The sequence below is a fragment of the Mustelus asterias genome, chromosome 23, assembly GCF_964213995.1.
Source record: "Mustelus asterias chromosome 23, sMusAst1.hap1.1, whole genome shotgun sequence".
NCBI classification, from domain to species: domain Eukaryota; kingdom Metazoa; phylum Chordata; class Chondrichthyes; order Carcharhiniformes; family Triakidae; genus Mustelus; species Mustelus asterias.
The window spans coordinates 35,593,692-35,613,842 of record NC_135823.1 but is presented as its reverse complement, the minus strand read 5'-3'; the positions used below and the strand labels follow the sequence as shown (position 1 = coordinate 35,613,842).

Below are 20,151 nucleotides of genomic sequence, written 5' to 3'. Positions count from 1 at the left end.
GAATTCACTCAACCCACTCCTGAAAAATTTGTTTAAAAATGTTTTTCTTGGGAGAATGTGGAGAGTTCCACACTTCTCTCGAAGCTGCTCCTTCAATCACAGATTCTGCCTGGAGGAGCAGCAAGATTGGGAGAGACAGAATCACTTTTCAGGAGACTTCTCTTTCATTGGTCATCCCAGTGATTGAATTTCACAGACATTTTTGTGGCTTTTGGAGGCGATTTTGCCCTATCTCCGCCCCATGTATTTTGTACCCTATTGAGTGGGTGGTGGAGGTAGATTCAATCATGAATTCAAAAGGGAATTGCATCATTATCTGAAAAGGAAAAATTTGCAGGGCCATGGGGATAAGGCGGGTAAATGAATTGCTTTTAAAGAGAGTCAGCATGGACACAAAAGTCCAAGCAGCCTCCTTCTATGCTGTCGCCATTCTATATTTAGTAAAATGACTGGAGCAATGAGAGTTAGAGAACAGCTCAGGATCATTTTTCAATCACTTACCTGTTGTAGAGTTGGAGGTTGAGTTAGGAGACTAACAATCAGCACCACAATTAGTGTAATGACACTGAGGATGAGAGCAAAATACAGGAAATGAACTTTGCTGATGATTGTCGGTCGCACATCATGATGGCCACATATCGGTGGAATGAAAACCAAATCCAAGACCATCCGAATAATGCCAACACAAATCCCTAAAGCAAGACCCCAGAATGCACCCTGTTCAGATAGAGTCAAATGTTAATGCCTTAGTTCAGTAAATCTTTAATGACATATTCAATTATAAACTATTACATGAGGTTTAAACCATTAGAATTTGGGGAACTGAGCTCAATAGTTGACCACTTTGAGCTCTGGGGTTGTCTAACTGCCCAAACATTAATAAACCAGAAATTGCTGGAAATATTCAGTGGATCTGGCAGCATCTACGGAAAGAGAAATAAAGTTAACATTTAGGTAGATGATCTTTCATCAATATAAGAAGCCAGCATCCAGAGTAATTTGCTTTTGTGGCTGGGGTGGAGAGCTTTTCCATCTATGCTTTAGAACATAGAATATTACAGCACAGTAACAGGCCCTTCGGCCCACGATGCTATGCTGAATAAGATGTCAAATTAAACTAATACTTTTTGCCTGCCCTTGATCCAAATCCCTCTATTCCTCGCATTTCGTATGCTTATCTAAAAGCCCCTTAAACACCCTTATTGTGTCAGCCGGCACCACCACTCCTGGCAATGCATTCCAGACACTTACCACTCTCTGTGTAAAAAACTTGCCCTTCACATCTCCTTTGAACTATCCCTCTCTCACCTTAAGTGCATGCCCCCTAGTATTAGGCAGTTCAACTCTGGGAAAAAGATTCTGTCAACCCTATCTATAGTAAGAAGTTTAACAACACCAGGTTAAAGTCCAACAGGTTTATTTGGTAGCAAAAGCCACACAAGCTTTCGAAGCTCTAAGCCCCTTCTTCAGGTGAGTGGGAATTCTGTTCACAAACAGAGTTTATAAAGACACAGACTCAATTTACATGAATAATGGTTGGAATGCGAATACTTACAACTAATCAAGTCTTTAAGAAACAAAACAATGGGAGTGGAGAGAGCATCAAGACAGGCTAAAAAGATGTGTATTGTCTCCAGACAAGACAGCCAGTGAAACTCTGCAGGTCCACGCAACTGTGGGCGTTACAAATAGTGTGACATGAACCCAATGTCCCGGTTGAGGCCGTCCGCGTGTGTGCGGAACTTGGCTATCAGTTTCTGCTCAGCGACTCTGCGCTGTCGTGTGTCGCGAAGTCCACATCATCAACCCTATCTATGTCATAGAGGTTTACAGCATGGAAACAGGCCCTTCGGTCCAACTTGTCCATGCTGCCCTTTTTTTTAAAACCCCTAAGCTAACCCCAATTGCCCGCATTTGGCCCATTTCCCTCTATACCCATCGTACCCATATAACTATCTAAATGCTTTTTAAAAGACACAATTGTACCCGCCTCTACTACTACCTCTGGCAGTTTGTTCCAGACACTCACCACCCTGTGTGTGAACAAATTGCCCCTCTGGACACTTTTGTATCTCTCCCCTCTCACCTTAACCCTATGCCCTCTAGTTTTAGACTCCCCTACTTTTGGGAAAAGATACTGACTATCTAGCTGATCTGTGCCCCTCATTATTTTATAGACCTCTATAAGATCACCCCTCAGCCTCCTACGCCCCAGAGAAAAAAGTCCCAGTCTATCCAGCCTCTCCTTATAACCCAAAACATCAAGTCCCAGTAGCATCCTAGTAAATCTTTCCTGCACTCTTTCTGGTTTAATAATATCCTTTCTGTAATAGGGGACCAGAATTGCACACTGTATTCCAAGTGTGGTCTTACCAATGTCTTGTACAACTTCAACAAGACATTCCAACTCCCGTATTCAATGGTCTGACTGATGAACCCAAGCATGCCGAATGCCTTCTTCACCACTCTGTCCACCTGTGACTCCATTTTCAAGGAGCTATGAACATGTACCCCTAGATCTCTTTGTTCTATAACTCTTCCCAACGCCCTACCATTAACTGAGTAAGTCCTGCCCTGGTTCAATCTATCAAAGTGCATCACCTTGCATTTGTCTAAATTAAACTCCATCTGCCATTCGTCAGCCCACTGGCCCAATTGATCAAGATCCCGTTGCAATTGGATATAACTTTCTTCACTGCCCACTATGCCACCAATCTTAGTGTCACCTGCACACTTACTAACCATGCCTCCTATATTCTCATCCAAATCATTAATATAAATGACAAATAACAGTGGACCCAGCACTGATCCCTGAGGCACACCGCTGGTCACAGGCCTCCAGTTTAAAAAACAACTCTCTACAACCACCCTCTGGCTTCTGTCAAGAAGCCAATTTTGTATCCATTTAGGTACGTCATCCTGATCCCGTGAGATTTAACCTTATGCAACAACCTACCATGCAGTACCTTGTCAAAGGCCTTGCTAAAGTCCATGTAGACAACATCAACTGCACTGTCCTCATCTACCACCTTGGTTACCCCTTCAAAAAACTCAATCAAATTTGTGAGACATGATTTTCCACTCACAAAGCCATGCTGACTGTCCCTAATCAGTCCTTGCGTCTCTAAATGCCTGTAGATCCTGTCTCTCAAAATACCTTCCAACAATTTACCCACCACAGATGTGAGGCTCACTGGCCTGTAGTTTCCAGGCTTTTCCCTGCAGCCCTTCTTAAACAAAGGCACAACATGTTCAACTCTCCAATCTTCAGGCACCTCACCCGTGACTATTGATGATTCAAATATCTCTGCTAGGGGACCTGCAATTTCCTCCCTAGCCTCCCACAATGTCCTGGGATACATTTCATCAGGTGCCGGGGATTTATCTATCTTGATGCACTTTAAGACTTCCAGCACCTCCTTCTCTGTAATATGTACACTCTTCAAGACATCACTATTTATTTCCCCAAGTTCCCTAACATCCATGCTTTTCTCAACAGTAAATACTGATGAGAAATATTCATTTAGGATCTCACCCATCTCTTGTAGATCCACACATAGATGACCTTGTTGATCCTTAAGAAGCCCTACTCTCTCCCTTGTTACTCTTTTGCCCTTTATGTATTTGTAGAAGCCCTTTGGATTCTTCTTTGCCTTATCTGCCAAAACAATCTTGTGTCCCCTTTTTGCCCTCCTGATTTCTCTCTTAACTCTACTCCTACACCCCCTATACTCTGCAAGGGATTCACTTGATCCCAGCTGCCTATGCATGTCATGTGCCTCTTTCTTCTTCGTGACCAGGGCCTCAATATCCCGAGTCATCCAAGGTTCCCTACTTCTGCCAGCCTTGCCCTTCACTCTAAGAGGAATGTGTTTACCCTGAACCCTGGTTAACACACTTTTGAAAGCCACCCACTTACCAGATGTCCCTTTGCCTTCCCATGGACTCCCCCAATTAACTTTTGAAAGTTCCTGCCTGATACCATCAAAATTGGCCTTGCCCCAATTTAGAATGTCTCTCATAATTTTATAGACTTCTATCAGGTTCCCCCTCAGTCTCCGCCGCTTCAGAGAAAACAACACTATTTTGTCCAGTCTTTCTTTATAGCTCACACCTTCTAATCCAGGCAGCATCCTGGTAAACCTCTTCTGCACCCTCTCCAAAGCCTCCACATTCTTCCTGTGATGTAGCGACCAGAATTGAATACAATACTCTTAAATGTGGCCTAAGCAAAGTTTTATAAAGCTACAACGTGACATCCTGACTCTTGTACTCAGTGCCCCGACATATAAAGGCAAGCATGCCATATGCCTTCTTTTCCACCCTATCTACTTGGGTGGCCACCTTCAAGTGTCTATGGACTTGAACCCCAAGATCTCTTTGTACATCAAACCTGTTCAGGGTCCTGTCATTAACTGTATACTTACCCTTAACATTTGATCTCCAAAATGCAACACTTCACACTTGCCCGGATTAAACTCCATCTGCCATTTATCTGCCCATATCTGCAACTGATCTATATTCCACTGTATCATTGACAACCTTCTATACTATCCATAGCTCCAGCTATCTTTGTGTCGTCTGCAAACTTACTAACCCACCCATCTATGTTTTCATCCAAGTCATTTATATACATCACAAACAGCGAGGTCCCAGTACGGATCCCTGCGGAACACCACTATTCACGGACCTCCAGCCAGAAAAACACCCTATCACCACTGCTCTCTGATTTCTATGGGCAAGCCAATTCTGAATCCAAGTGGCTAAGTCACCATAGATCCCTTTTAATCTTCTGGACGAGCCTACCATGAGGGACCTTGTCAGAATCCTTACTAAAATCCATATACACAAAATCCACTACCCTACCCTCATTGATCACATTCGTCACCTCCTCGAAAAAATCAATCAAGTTAGTAAGACATGACCTGCCCTGCACAAAGCCATGCTGACTTTCCCTAATTAGGCCTTGCTTTTCCAAATGCGTGTAAATCCTATCCTTAAGAATCCTCTCCAATAGATTCTCAACCACCAATGCGAGACTCAGTTTATAATTTCCTGGATTATCCTTTATCTTTTTTTGAACAGAGGAAAAACATTAGCTACTTGCCAGTCCTCCAGGACCTCTCCGGTAGGTAGCGAGTATACAAAGATTTTTGTTGAACCCCTGCAATCTTTTCACTTACCTCTGTCAATAAGCTGGGGTAGATCCCACTGGGCCCCAGGGACTTGTCTATCTTAATCCTCTTCAAGAGATCTAACACCATTCTTTTCTTGATCTCAAAATGTCCTAGCATGCTCCACACTCATCTCTCTATCCTCCATGTCCTTCTCCTTGGTGAATACCAACACAAAGTACTCATTTAGGATCTCGTCCACATCCTCTGCCTCCAAGCACAAGTTCCCTCCTTTACCCTTTAGTGGTCCTACCTTCTCCCTAGTTGTCCTCTTGTTTTTAATGTATGTATAAAATGCCTTGGGATTCTCTTTAACTCTACTTGCCAAGATCATTTCATGGCCCCTCCTTGTTATTCTAATTCCCTGCTTGAGTTCTTTTTTGCTTTCTTTATATTCCTCATGGGCCCTGTCTGATTTTAGGTCAAATCTTACATGTCCTTTTTTTCTTTTAACTAAATTCACAACCTCCCTTTGTGATTAATACCGGTGTTTTTTTGAGGCTTGTTACATTAGAACCATTTCCCAATTGGGAATGCTAGCAGACAACTTCCTCAGACCCTCTTCTTCATATAATGGCCACAAGGGAGAAGATGAGAGCACTCAGCAGTGACCCTCTCCTTCCTTCCAATGAGATACTAGACTTCCACTCTGGCAGAATCAAGATTGGAATGTCTACTGATAACAATGCAAAAGATGAAGTTGGATACTGTAGTTCATAGGCACTTTAATGGATAAATGGCTAAATTGCCTTTGGAATCATGTGCAATCATTTTTTTTGCTGATCAATTTGATGCGAAGGTTCCAAACAAAATAAACAGCATTCAGTCCTTCATCCAAATCACTGCTTTGCATGATGGAGCCTAAAGAGGGAAATATCAGCTTTTTAACCAAAGAAAGCAACACAGCTAAGCCTAATCCTTTGTCATCTAACATACATAAATGTTTCAAGCAAGGCTATGCAGTTATATAGGGGGAATATTACGGCTCCATTAGATGTGATTGAGGCATGGAGGAGCAGGGACATGTAAAATAAGACATGTGGCCAGCTGCCTTTCCACTCACCCTGAGTTGTTCTCCATAACACGGTGGGTGGGTAAGGCATGAGCCATCCTTCCTATCACTAAGTCCATTGAAGCCCTTCATTGGTCAAGATCATGGTGCAGGGGTATTGCCGCTGGACTAATAAACCAGAGACCCAGGGTAATACTCTGGAAACCCAGGTTTGAATCCCACCATGGCAGATGGTGGAATTTAAATTCAATAAAAAGTTTGGGCTAGAATTCTCTGATCTTGCATGCCCCACCACCGCTGCCAGCGAGAACAGAGAATTTAGCGCTCAGCCAAAGCTCCATTCACTGCAACGGGTCCGGAGAATCCCAGCCATAGGTGAGGTCAGAGAATTCCAGCCCTGGAATTAAAAGCCTAATTATGACTATGAAACTATTATTGATTGTCCAAAAAACAGAAAATCTGCTATCTTTACCTTGTCTGGCCGATATATGACACCAGACCCACAGAAATGCGATTGACTCTTAAATGCCCTCTGAAATACCTAAGCCACTCAGCTGTATCACTACAAAGAAATAACACTGAAATGACAAAGGCAATCCCAGCCATGTTGTTCCTCCAAAGTCCTCATACTAATATTTGGGGGCTTGGGAGAGCAGTTTCACAGCCACAGAATCAAATCATAAGGATAAGCTCCCATAAACCACCTTTTCATAGAACCCCTACAGTGCAGGAGGACGACATCTGGCCCATCAAGTCTGCACCAACTCTCCGAAGTAGCATCCTACCCAGACCCATCCCCCACACCATCCCCATAACCCTGCGCATTTACCATGACTAATCCACTATACATCTTTGGGACACTGAGGGGCAATTTTGCATGGCCAATCCACCTAACCTGCACATCTCTGGACTGTGGGAGGAATGATGTGGAGATGCCGGCGTTGGACTGGGGTAAACACAGTAAGAAGTCTCACAACATCAGGTTAAAGTCCAACAGGTTTATTTGGTAGCATAAGCCACTAGCTTTCGGAGCGCTGTTCCTTCATCAGGTGAGTGGGATTTCAGTTCACAAACAGGGCATATAAAGACACAAACTCAATTTACAAAATAATGGTTGGAATGCGAGTCTTTACAGGTAATCAAGTCTTAAAGGTACAGACAATGTGAGTGGAGAGAGGGTTAAGCACAGGTTAAAGAGATGTGTATTGTCTCCAGCCAGGACAGTTAGTGAGATTTTGCAAACCCAGGCAAGTCGTGGGGGTTACAGATAGTGTGACATGAATTCAAGATCCCGATTGAGGCCGTCCCCATGTGTGCGAAACTTGGCTATCAGTCTCTGCTCAGCGACTCTGCGTTGTCGTGTGTCGTGAAGGCCGCCTTGGAGAACGCATACCCGAAGATCAGAGGTCGAATTCCGGGGTACAAGTGTTTTAGGCGAGACAGAGGAGGGGCGAGGAGAAGTGGGGAATTAGCAATGCTGGTTAGGGAGCATATTACAGCGGTACAGAGGGTGGACAATATGGAAGGGTCAGGTAACGAGTCACTGTGGGTGGAGCTCAGAAACAGGAAGGGTGCAGTCACTACGCTGGGGGTATACTACAGGCCTCCCAACAGCCCACAGGAAGTTGAGGAACGGATATGTAAGGAGATTCTGGACAGGTGCAGAAAAAATAGGGTTGTTGTAGTGGGAGACTTTAATTTCCCCCACATAGACTGGAAATCGCTTAGGGCTGGGGGCCTGGACGGGGAAGAATTTATAAAATGCGTACAGGAAGGTTCTTTGGAACAATATGTTGACAGTCCAACTAGAGAGGGGGCTATACTGGACCAAGTACTGGGGAATGAGCCTGGTCAGGTCATCAGAGTTGCAGTCGGGGAACATGTGGCAAATAGTGACTACAATTCTGTAAACTTTAGGATAGTAATGCAAAAAGATGAGTGCTGTCCTATGGGTAAGGTGCTGAATTGGGGGAAGGCTAACTACAGCTGGATTAGGCAGGATTTGGTGGCTGTTGATTGGGAGAGGCTGTTCGAGGGTAAATCCACATCTGGCATGTGGGAGTCTTTTAAGGAACAGTTGATAGGACTGCAGGTCAGGCATGTGCCTGTAAAGAGGAAGGATAGGAAGGGTAGGATTCGAGAGCCGTGGATAACCAGTGAAATTGTGGGTCTAATCAAAAAGAAAAAAGAAACATACACGAGGTCCAGGCAGCTAAAAACAGATGGAGCACTGGAGGAATACAGAGAAAGTAGAAAATAACTCAAACAGGGACTTGTAAGGGCAAAAAGGGGTCACGAAATGTCCTTGGCAGACAGGATTAAGGAGAATCCTAAGGCATTTTATACATACGTTAGGAACAAGAGGGTTGTTAGGGAAAGAATCGGACCTCTCAGGGAGAAAGGAGGGGAATTATGCTTAGAACCAAAGGAAGTAGGTGAGATCCTAAACGAATACTTTGCATCAGTATTCACAAAGGAGAGGGACATGTTGACTGGTAGTGTCTTAGAGAGATGTGTTGACCCATTAGAAAAAATCTCAATTACAAGGGAGGAAGTGTTAGGTTTTTTAGGAAACATTAAGACAGACAAATCACCAGGGCCGGATGGCATCTATCCTAGACTCCTCAGGGAGGCGAGAGATGCAATTGCTGGGCCTCCAACAGAAATCTTTGTCCCTTCACTGGACACAGGTGAGGTCCCAAAGGATTGGAGGATAGCAAATGTGGTCCCGTTATTTAAGAAGGGTAGCAAGAATAACCCGGGTAATTATAGGCCGGTGAGCTTGACGTCCGTGGTAGGGAAGTTGTTGGAGAAGATTCTTAGAGATAGGATATATGCGCATTTAGAACTGAATAATCTCATTAGCGATAGACAGCATGGTTTTGTACGAGGGAGGTCATGCCTCACAAATTTGGTTGAGTTTTTTGAGGAGGTGACAAAAACGATTGACGAGGGAAGGGCCGTGGATGTCGTCTATATGGATTTTAGTAAAGCGTTTGACAAGGTCCCTCAGGGCAGGCTGGTGCAAAAGGTTAAATCTCACAGGATAAAAGGTGAGCTAGCTAGATGGGTGGAGAACTGACTTAGCCATAGAAGACAGAGGGTAGCAGTGGAGGGGTCTTTTTCCGGTTGGAGGTCTGTGACTAGTGGTGTTCCGCAGGGCTCTGTACTGGGACCTCTGCTGTGTGTGATATATATAAATGATTTGGAGGAAGATGTAGCTGGTGTGATCAGTAAGTTTGCGGACGACACGAAGATTGCTGGAGTTGCGGATAGTGATGAACATTGTCAGAGAATACAGCAGGATATAGATAGGTTGGAACATAGGTTGGAGAAATGGCAGATGGAATATAATCGAGATAAATGCAAAGTGATGCATTTCGGTAGATCTAATGTAAGGGGGAGCTCTGCAATAAATGGCAGAACCATCAGGAGTACAGACACACAGAGGGACCTGGGTGTACAAGTCCACAGATCCTTAAAGGTGGCAGCACAGGTGGAGAGGGTGGTGAAGAAGGCATATGGCATGCTTGCCTTTATTGGATGGGGCATAGAATATAAAAGTTGGCATATGATGCTGCAGCTGTATAGAACGATGGTTAGGCCACATTTGGAATACTGCGTCCAGTTCTGGTCGCCACACTACCAGAAGGACGTGGAGGCTTTGGAGAGAGCACAGAGAAGGTTTACCAGGATGGTGCCTGGTATGGAGGGTCTTAGCTATGAGGAGAGATTGGGTAAACTGGGGTTGTTCTCCCTGGAAAGACGGAGGATGAGGGGCGACCTAATAGAGGTGTATAAAATTATGAAGGGCATAGATAGAGTGAACAGTGGGAAGCTTTTTCCCAGGTCGGAGGTGACGAACACAAGGGGTCACAGGTTCAAGGTGAGGGGGGCAAGGTTCAACACAGATATCAGGGGGACGTATTTTACACAGAGGGTGGTGGGGGCCTGGAATGCACTCCCAAGCAAGGTGATTGAGGTGGACACGCTGAGATCATTTAAGACTTATCTAGATAACCACATGAACAGACTGGGAATAGACGGATACAAAAGAATGGTCTAGTGGGCACATGAGCGGTGCAGGCTTGGAAGGCCGAAGGGCCTGTTCCTGTGCCGTATTGTTCTTTGTTCTTTGAATGCCCATGACCACTGAAGTGTTCCCCAACAGGAAGAGAACATTCTTGCCTGGTGATTGTCGAGCGGTGTTCATTCATCTGTTGTCGTAGCGTCTGCATGGTTTCCCCAATGTACCATGCCTCGGGACATCCTTTCCTGCAGTGTATCAGGTAGACAACATTGGCCGAGTTGCAAGTGTATGTACCGTGTACCAGGTGGATGGTGTTCTCACGTGACATGATGGCGTCCATGTCGATGATCCGGCATGTCTTGAAGAGGTTGTTGTGGCAGGGCTGTGTGGTGTCGTGGTCACTGTTCTCCTGAAGGCTGGATAGTTTGCTGCGGACAATAGTCTGTTTGAGGTTATGCAGTTGTTTGAAGGCAATAAGTGGGGGTGTGGGGATGGCCTTGGCGAGATGTTCATCTTCATCAATGACATGTTGAAGGCTCTGGAGAAGATGTAGCTCCTCCGCTCCAGGGAAGTTGTGGACGATGAAGGGCACTCTATCCGCCATGTCCCGTGTTTGTCTTCCAAACACGGGATACGGCGGACAGAGTACCCTTTGTCATCCAGTACTTCCCCAGAGCAGTGGTGCCTGCCCCCCCCCGGGTTGATCACGGCCCGCATAAGCATCCCTAGGCCAACCCTGACCCTCACAATCCCCCCCACCCCGGAGCACAAAAAACTCCAGCCAACCCCTCCTCAGCAGTGACCATAGAACATAGAACATAGAACATTACAGCGCAGAACAGGCCCTTCGGCCCACGATGTTGCACCGACCAGTTAAAAAAAAAAAAAAAACTGTGACCCTCCAACCTAAACCAATTTCTTTTCGTCCATGAACCTATCTACGGATCTCTTAAACGCCCCCAAACTAGGCGCATTTACTACTGATGCTGGCAGGGCATTCCAATCCCTCACCACCCTCTGGGTAAAGAACCTACCCCTGACATCGGTTCTATAACTACCCCCCCTCAATTTAAAGCCATGCCCCCTCGTGCTGGATTTCTCCATTAGAGGAAAAAGGCTATCACTATCCACCCTATCTAAACCTCTAATCATCTTATATGTTTCAATAAGATCCCCTCTTAGCCGCCGCCTTTCCAGCGAAAACAATCCCAAATCCCTCAGCCTCTCCTCATAGGATCTCCCCTCCATACCAGGCAACATCCTGGTAAACCTCCTCTGCACCCTCTCCAAAGCCTCCACATCCTTCCTGTAATGTGGGGACCAGAACTGCACACAGTACTCCAAGTGCGGCCGCACCAGAGTTGTGTACAGTTGCAACATAACGCTACGACTCCTAAATTCAATCCCCCTACCAATAAACGCCAAGACACCATATGCCTTCTTAACAACCTTATCTACTTGATTCCCAACTTTCAGGGATCTATGCACACATACACCTAGATCCCTCTGCTCCTCCACACTATTCAAAGTCCTCCCGTTAGCCCTATACTCAACACATCTGTTATTCCTACCAAAGTGAATTACCTCACACTTCTCCGCATTAAACTCCATCCGCCACCTCTCGGCCCAACTTTGCAACCTGTCTAAGTCTTCCTGCAAACTACGACACCCTTCCTCACTGTCTACCACACCACCGACTTTGGTGTCATCAGCAAATTTGCTAATCCACCCAACTATACCCTCATCCAGATCATTAATAAATATTACAAACAGCAGTGGCCCCAAAACAGATCCCTGAGGTACACCACTTGTAACCGCACTCCATGATGAATATTTACTATCAACCACCACCCTCTGTTTCCTATCCGCTAGCCAATTCCTGATCCAATTTCTTAGATCACCCCCAATCCCATACATCTGCATTTTCTGCAGAAGCCTATCATGGTGAACCTTATCAAACGCCTTACTAAAATCCATATATACCACGTCCACTGCCTTGCCCCCATCCACCTCCTTGGTCACTTTCTCAAAAAACTCAATAAGGTTAGTAAGGCACGACCTACCTGCCACAAAACCATGCTGACTATCACCTATCAATTCATTACTCTCCAAATAACTATAAATCCTATCCCTTATAATTTTTTCCAACATCTTGCCGACAACAGAAGTGAGACTCACCGGTCTATAATTCCCGGGGAAGTCTCTGTTCCCCTTCTTAAACAATGGGACAACATTCGCTAACCTCCAATCTTCTGGTACTATACCAGAGGCCAACGACGACCTGAAGATCAGAGCCAGAGGCTCTGCAATCACTTCTCTTGCCTCCCAGAGAATCCTTGGATAAATCCCATCCGGACCAGGGGATTTATCTATTTTCAGACCCTCCAGAATATCCTGCACATCCTCCTTATCAACTGTAATACTGTCTATTCTACTCCCTTGCAACCCAGTGTCCTCCTCAGCTATATTCATGTCCCCTTGCGTGAACACCGAAGAGAAATATTGGTTCAATGCTTCACCAATCTCCTCCGGTTCCACACATAACTTCCCTCTGCCATCTATAACTGGCCCTAAACTTGCCCTAACCAACCTTCTGTTCTTGACATACCTATAGAACGCCTTAGGATTCTCTTTAACCCTATCCGCCAAAGTCTTCTCATGTCCTCTTTTAGCCCTTCATCCCCTCCAACCCGCACCCCGGCAGTCCCAGCAACAGGAGGCACACTCCCCCAGAAGACAGACCCACCCCCGGGCCCCAACTGATCCCCACGTAGAGTAGCACTGGGAGCCCTCACCCTCACCGATTGCCCCTAGACCCTGCCCTTAATAGGCACTGCCCTCTTGGCACTGCCCGATGTCCGGTGGGCACCTCCCACCACCGCCCAACCCCTGGGGGGGGGGCCTCAGTTGCCCCTGCCTTCACTCCAGCTGGGTCTCCCGCTAGTTCCCCGAACACGGGGAGCTACTTTAAACCCAGCCAGAGATGCTGTCGGGCCCGGAGAATTCAATCCTGGGCCTGATCATGACATTTAAATTACATTACAAATAGATTAAAATCACTTACCTGGTCTTCCAGCCGTTTCCAGCATGGCCTCGACCGCGCCTGCTCTCCAGTGGTGGGAGACGCGCATGCGTCAGGAACGCATGCGCGAATCCTGCAAAATGGCCAACACACGCATCTCCCAACCTGACGCGCCAAAACAATGAGTGCGTCGCGATGGGAGAATCGGGCCCAACATGTCTGTGCCACTCAGTAAAAATGCTAACACTGCAAATATTCTAAGCATTTAGTTAAAGAATGCAGAAGCAGCAGTTATGGTGCCAGCGGAAACAGTTTCTCCCCATCTACTCAATAAAACCACTTCATTATTTGGATCACCTCTATTATGCTTCCCCTTAACTATGTTATGAGAATAACAATCACAGTTTTTTTTAGTTTTGCCAAGTAACTGAAGTCTGTCATTCCTAGATCTATTCTGGCAAGTCTTTCCAAGGAGCAGTCAGAAGAGAAATTAGTTTTCTTTTCTCAGTGACTGAAATTGATTCTACCACAGGTTGAAGGTGAGGCAAGTCCTTAAGATGCCTGTTTGTAAGAATGACTGGAATTCCCTCTACGGTGCTCACTATCATAGCAGACAAGGACAAATCCACAGTGCATGATAATCCAATATAGTATTAATATCAAATTATGATGTGGAGATGCTGGCGTTGGACTGGCGTGGGCACAGTAAGAAGTCTCACAACACACAAAGTCCAACAGGTTTATTTGGAATCACGAGCTTTCAGAGCGCTGCTCCTTAATCGCATGAGGGCGACCTCAACCAGGATCTTGGGTTCATGTCACACTACATGTAACCCCCACCATACTGTCTAGTTTGCAAAATCCAACTAACTGTCTTGGCTTGAGAAGATTCACACCTCTTTAATCTGTGATTATCCCTCTCTCCACTCGTACTGTCTGTACCTGTAAGGGCTTGATTACCTGTGATGGCTCGCATTCCAACCATTCATCACATTTCAATCTGTAATTATCTTGCAATTGTGTTTTTGCCTATATATGCTGTGTTTGTGAATCTACCTCTCCACTCATCTGATGAAGGAGCAGCGCTCCGAAAGCTCGTGATTCCAAATAAACCTGTTGGATTTTAACCTGGTGTTGTGATACTTCTTACTAATATCAAACTGGCAGCAATTTTTAAAAAATGTATAAAATCATAAAGTCAGAATTGGGATGTTCGTTGATGAGTAAATAATGTACAGTGCCATTCATGACTCATCAGACACTGAAGCATCCCATATCAAATTGCTACAGAACCTGAACAACATCCAGGATTTGGCTTGCAAGTGGCAAATAATATTCGCGCCACACAAATGCCAGGCAATGACCATCTCCAACAAGAGAGAATTTAACCAATGCCCCTTGACATTCAATGGCGTTACCATCACTGAATCCCTTACTATCCTGTTGGTTACCATTGACCAGAAACTGAACTAGATTAGCCACATAAATATTATGGCTACAACAGCAGGTCAGGGATCAGGAATCCTGTGGCAACTAACTCATCTCCTGACTCTCTAAAGCCTGTCCACCATCTACAAGGCACAAGTCAGAAGTGTGATGAAATACTCTCCACTTGCCCAGATGAGTGCAACTCCAACGAAACTTAAGAAGCTCGACACAATCCAAGACAAAGCAACCCGCTTGATTGGCATCTCATTCATAAACATTCACACCTGCCACCACCAATGCACAGTGGCAACATGTACCATTTATAAGATGCACTGCAGGAACTCCCCAAGGCTCCTCAGGTATCACCTTCCAAACCAACACCGCTACAATTTAGCAGGACTAGGACAGCAGGTACATGGGAACACCACCATTTGGAAGTTCCCCTCCAAGACACTCACTATCCTGATTTACAAATATATTGAGATTCCTTCACTGTCACTGGGTCAAACACCTGGAGCTTCCTCCCTAACAGCACTGTGGGTGTACCTGCAGCTGTTCAAGAAGGTAGCTCACAGCCACCTTCTGAAGGGCAATAAGGGATGGGCAATAAATGCTGGCCTAGTCAGCAACAACCACATCCCATAAATGAATAAAGATAACTTCCACTACAGACCCTAAAATAAAAATCCAGGATTTAAATATGAAAATAAAATGTAAGAAAAGGAATCAACTTGAGCAGGATTTGGTCCTGTAGTTAGTTGCAATGGAGGATGACAGAAGTCACAGGTAATTGAATTAATTCCTATTGTTTTTGATCAGCTAACTCAGAACAGACCAGAAATCAACCCTGTGACATTCTAGTCTCAATGATTCAGCTCTATACCAATGTTACAATTTAACTACTGGGAAGGTTGCAAAACTAATCTTAATAAATGGCTTACCTGTTCATTAGTTCGTTTCCAAAAGCAGCCTGTTACAAACACCACTGCAATTGGTGGCGTCAGGTAAGAGGTGATAGATTGGATATACATGAAGAGCTGACCACCTTTGCTCATTTGCACCAGAGGAATCCACAAAATAGACACCACCACCAGGACTAGCACAAACACTCTATAACAAATGTAAAATCACATTTAGCAACTACATGGGAGTTTTACTTCTATTGAATTTGATTTCCATTAATATGCTGACTGTTCCCAGGATATGGATCCCATAGTCTGAAAATTGATAAATCTCCGGGCCCAGATGGGCTACATCCTAGAGTTCTAAAGGAGATAGCTGAAGAAATAGTGGAGGCGTTAGTTATGATCTTTGAAAAGTCACTGGAGTCAGGGAAAGTCCCAGAGGATTGGAAAATCGCTGTTGTAACCCCACTGTTCAAGAAGGGAACAAGAAAAAAGATGGAAAATTATAGGCCAATTAGCCTAACCTCAGTTGTTGGCAAAATTCTAGAATCCATCGTTAAGGATGAGATTTCTAAATTCTTGGAAGTGCAGGGTCGGATTAAGACAAGTCAGCATGGATTTAGTAAGGGGAGGTCGTGCCTGACAAACCTGTTAGAGTTCTTTGAAGAGATAACAAATAGGTTAGACCAAGGAGAGCCAATGGATGTTATCTATCTTGACTTCCAAAAGGCCTTTGACAAGGTGCCTCACGGGAGACTGCTGAGTAAAATAAGGGCCCATGGTATTCGAGGCAAGGTACTAACATGGATTGACGATTGGCTGTCAGACAGAAGGCAGAGAGTTGGGATAAAAGGTTCTTTCTCAGAATGGCAACCGGTGACAAGTGGTGTCCCGCAGGGTTCAGTGTTGGGGCCACAGCTGTTCTCTTTATATATTAACGATCTAGATGACGGGACTGGGAGCATTCTGGCCAAGTTTGCCGATGATACAAAGATAGGTGGAGGGGCAGGTAGTATTGAGGAGGTGGGGAGGCTGCAGAAAGATTTAGACAGTTTAGGAGAGTGGTCCAAGAAGTGGCTGATGAAATTCAACGTGGGCAAGTGCGAGGTCGTACACTTTGGAAAAAAGAATAGAGGCATGGACTATTTTCTAAACGGTGACAAAATTCATAATGCTAAAGTGCAAAGGGACTTGGGAGTCCTAGTCCAGGATTCTCTAAAGGTAAACTTGCAGGTTGAGTCCGTAATTAGGAAAGCAAATGTAATGTTGTCATTTATCTCAAGAGGCTTGGAATACAAAAGCAGGGATGTACTTCTGAGGCTTTATAAAGCACTGGTTAGGCCCCATTTGGAGTACTGTGAGCAATTTTGGGCCCCACACCTCAGGAAGGACATACTGGCACTGGAGCGGGTCCAGCGGAGATTCACACGGATGATCCCAGGAATGGTAGGCCTGACATACGATGAACGTCTGAGGATCGTGGGATTATATTCATTGGAGTTTAGGAGGTTGAGGGGAGATCTGATAGAAACTTACAAGATAATGAACGGCTTAGATAGGATGGACGTAGGGAAGTTGTTTCCATTAACAGGGGAGACTAGGACGCGGGGGCACAGCCTTAGAATAAAAGGGAGTCACTTTAGAACAGAGATGAGGAGAAATTTCTTCAGCCAGAGAGTGGTGGGTCTGTGGAATTCATTGCCACAGAGGGCTGTGGAGGCCGAGACGTTGAGCGTCTTCAAGACAGAAATTGATAAATTCTTGATTTCTCGAGGAATTAAGGGCTATGGGGAGAGAGCGGGTAAATGGAGTTGAAATCAACCATGATTGAATGGTGGAGTGGACTCGATGGGCCGAATGGCCTTACTTCCGCTCCTATGTCTTATGGTCTCATGGTCTTATCCTGCCCAAGTAACAATTCTTTGTGAGAGTAAGGTCATGAGTCTCAACAGGTTATCTGGTGTGGTGTGATACACTGGCAAGCCTCATTTTGTCCTCATTAAATATTCACTTGTGGACTTTTCATTATTGCTTTTATTCAATTCCTTTATGAAGGCTACTATTGAATATGTAACCACTACCCTGCCAAACAGTGCGTTCCAAATCCTACTGGCTGTGTAAAAAAGATTTTTCTTTATGCCACATGTGATTCTTTTGTCAAAAACCTTAAATCTGCACATACTCATTAGCGCTTCAACCATTGGAGATATTTTGGGCTGGACTTTTGCTACCAGTCAAGCTTGGCTCAACCAACCTCCGTTTAAAGGGTACCTTTAGTCCCAATTTTGCCTCTGGGGAGGCAAGAGTTAGATCAAATCAGGCCTGCCAAACATAGAAGCAGATCTTAAGTGGCCAGTGGGGCAGATGAGTACCAACGCGGGCTGATTAGAAGGCTCACTTTGGTCTTTTGGGACTTTGTCCCTGTTGTTTTAGGCTCTCTAGTCCTCATCCCTCACACCCCCTCAACACCACCATCCACTCTTAATGTCCCCTCATATCCCATGGTCCCTCAATGTCAAGTCATACATATCACCCATCATTCATGCCCCTTCATTCCTCCCACTGGCTCTCAATTCCCCCACCCTTCCCGATGATGGGTCCCTCAATCTGGCACTGAGTGCCTATCAATAAACGGCCCCTTTTGGATGCCCAAAAATGATGCAACTAACCATGACATGTTTTACTTCTTTTGGCCTCATGTATGGCAACTGCCCTACCCACCATTGGGCCGAATGAGGCCCTGCATAGGCATTAATTGCCACTTAAGAGCTTCCATTGGTGATGGGAGTGGGAAGGCTAACCATGAGCCTTCTTGTCCTCGACTTAATTAGGGCAGAGGTGGGAAGGTGGCAGGGTCCACACATTATCCTCCTGCCTGATTAAATGCCATCCACTAACAAATCACCATGGGGAAAGCTGTAAATTCTACCCAATGTCTCTGTTTATAAAGTCCCATTCACAACTCATCAGATACTGAAGCAGCCCATATCAAAATGCTGCAGAACCTGAAAAAAATCTAGGTTTCAGCTGGCAAGTGACAAGTAATATTCGCGCCACACAAATGCCAGGCAATGACCATCTCCAACAAGAAAGCTCAGGATCCTAATAGTTTCATCAACTGCTTTGTTAACCATGCTTATAACCTTCAAAGATTTGTGTGCAAACACCCCCAAGCCCTCTTCTGCTTGTATTCTATTAAAAATTGTAGCATCCAGCATGTATTGCCTGTTCTGTTCAGATGGATCCAGCTCCATTATCAGAATATTTCACGAGGAAAAGTTAGAATGATTAAAACCAGTTCAAATTCCTGGGTAATTATACTACTGAACCCTTGGCCCCACACTGGACCACCCGAATAACTCCAATGACCACACAATAACCCCACAACTACCCACTCAACCACTCAACTCCCCACGAAACCCAAATACCCTCGACAGCCCAAGTACCTGACCACACTGTGACCAAACTACCATCCCCGACCTCTCAACCCAACTTACCCCCTCACCCACTCACTTGTTATCCTACCCATTTATTTGCCCTTCATAGCTTTTCCAAATGGCTACGATTAAATTAAATTACCAGAATACAGCAGCCAGAACCATAAAAACAATAAACCAAAAGAGAAAATGCTGGAAAATCTCAGCAGGTCTGGCAGCATCTGAGAGGAGAGAAAAGAGCTGACATTTCAAGTCCAGGTGATACTCACCCTTCCTGCCTGAAGGAGGTCATTCAACTTTTTCCTGACCTGTAGCTGTTCCTCCGTGCTAGTTCTCTGGCAGCCAGTCTCTCAGGCCACAATGGCTGCCCGACCCCTGGGTGGCCGCCCATCTAGGGGGTACATAACCTTATACCCGCCTCTCCTCAATGGTATCCAGCAGCCGACCCAGTTCAGCCTCCCTGAAGCTTGGAGAACTTCTCCTATGTGCCATCTTCTAGGGTATGACTATCTATCTGTCCACTGTTACAGCTTATGAAGAGCTCTCCCTTGTTAAGGGAGTTCAGTCGCAGTCAGTTTGGGTGAGTCACATGCCCGTTAAGTCAATTTCAGGAGAGAATAATGCAGAGGGTGTTTGGATTCAATAAAGGGGAAGGTAAGAGCCACTCTACAGAAATGCTGTTGGGGTTAACTCTGCAAGAGGGTATGATTGGGGTGAGGGGGGATGGCTGAGAGGCTAGCGATGTCCGGGGGAGACAGCCATTCCCATTGGGGAGAGAATGCCAAGTCCGAGAAGGGTGGGGGGGGGGTGTCACATGGGGGATGAAAACAGATCTCGCGATATACTGGGAGACAGGACACATGAGCAATGGCACCCTGAGTACTCTTCTGCCAGTCTCTGGCGGGTTTAGCCTCCACCCCCCCGCCCGTTTGACAGTCAGGATTTTTGGGGGGAAATTCTACCTACCATCTATGTTGAGAGTCTGGTGTTTGGGAACCCATTGTCTAGGCAGGCCCACTGACACTGCTAACACGATGAGCTTATCAGATGTAAATTGCATTCATGTGCTTCTCTTTGAAGTGGATCTGGAAAGTCTAAAGTGTGATCAGCATCTGTCTAGGCATAATAAGATTGCACACTTCC

The 20,151-nt window shown here is 45.4% G+C and overlaps 1 protein-coding gene across 1 annotated transcript in view; it reads right to left on the bottom strand.

Annotated features, from left to right (window-relative positions):
• Positions 1 to 20,151, bottom strand: part of LOC144510375 (sodium/myo-inositol cotransporter 2-like) — a 142,217-nt gene that overhangs the window by 36,381 nt on the left and 85,685 nt on the right. The window contains exons 12-13 of the mRNA XM_078239811.1: positions 15,608 to 15,776; positions 502 to 717 (exon numbers count right to left, since the gene is read on the bottom strand). Coding sequence (XP_078095937.1) covers positions 502 to 717; positions 15,608 to 15,776 — 385 coding nt within the window. The remainder of the gene's footprint in view (positions 1 to 501; positions 718 to 15,607; positions 15,777 to 20,151) is intronic.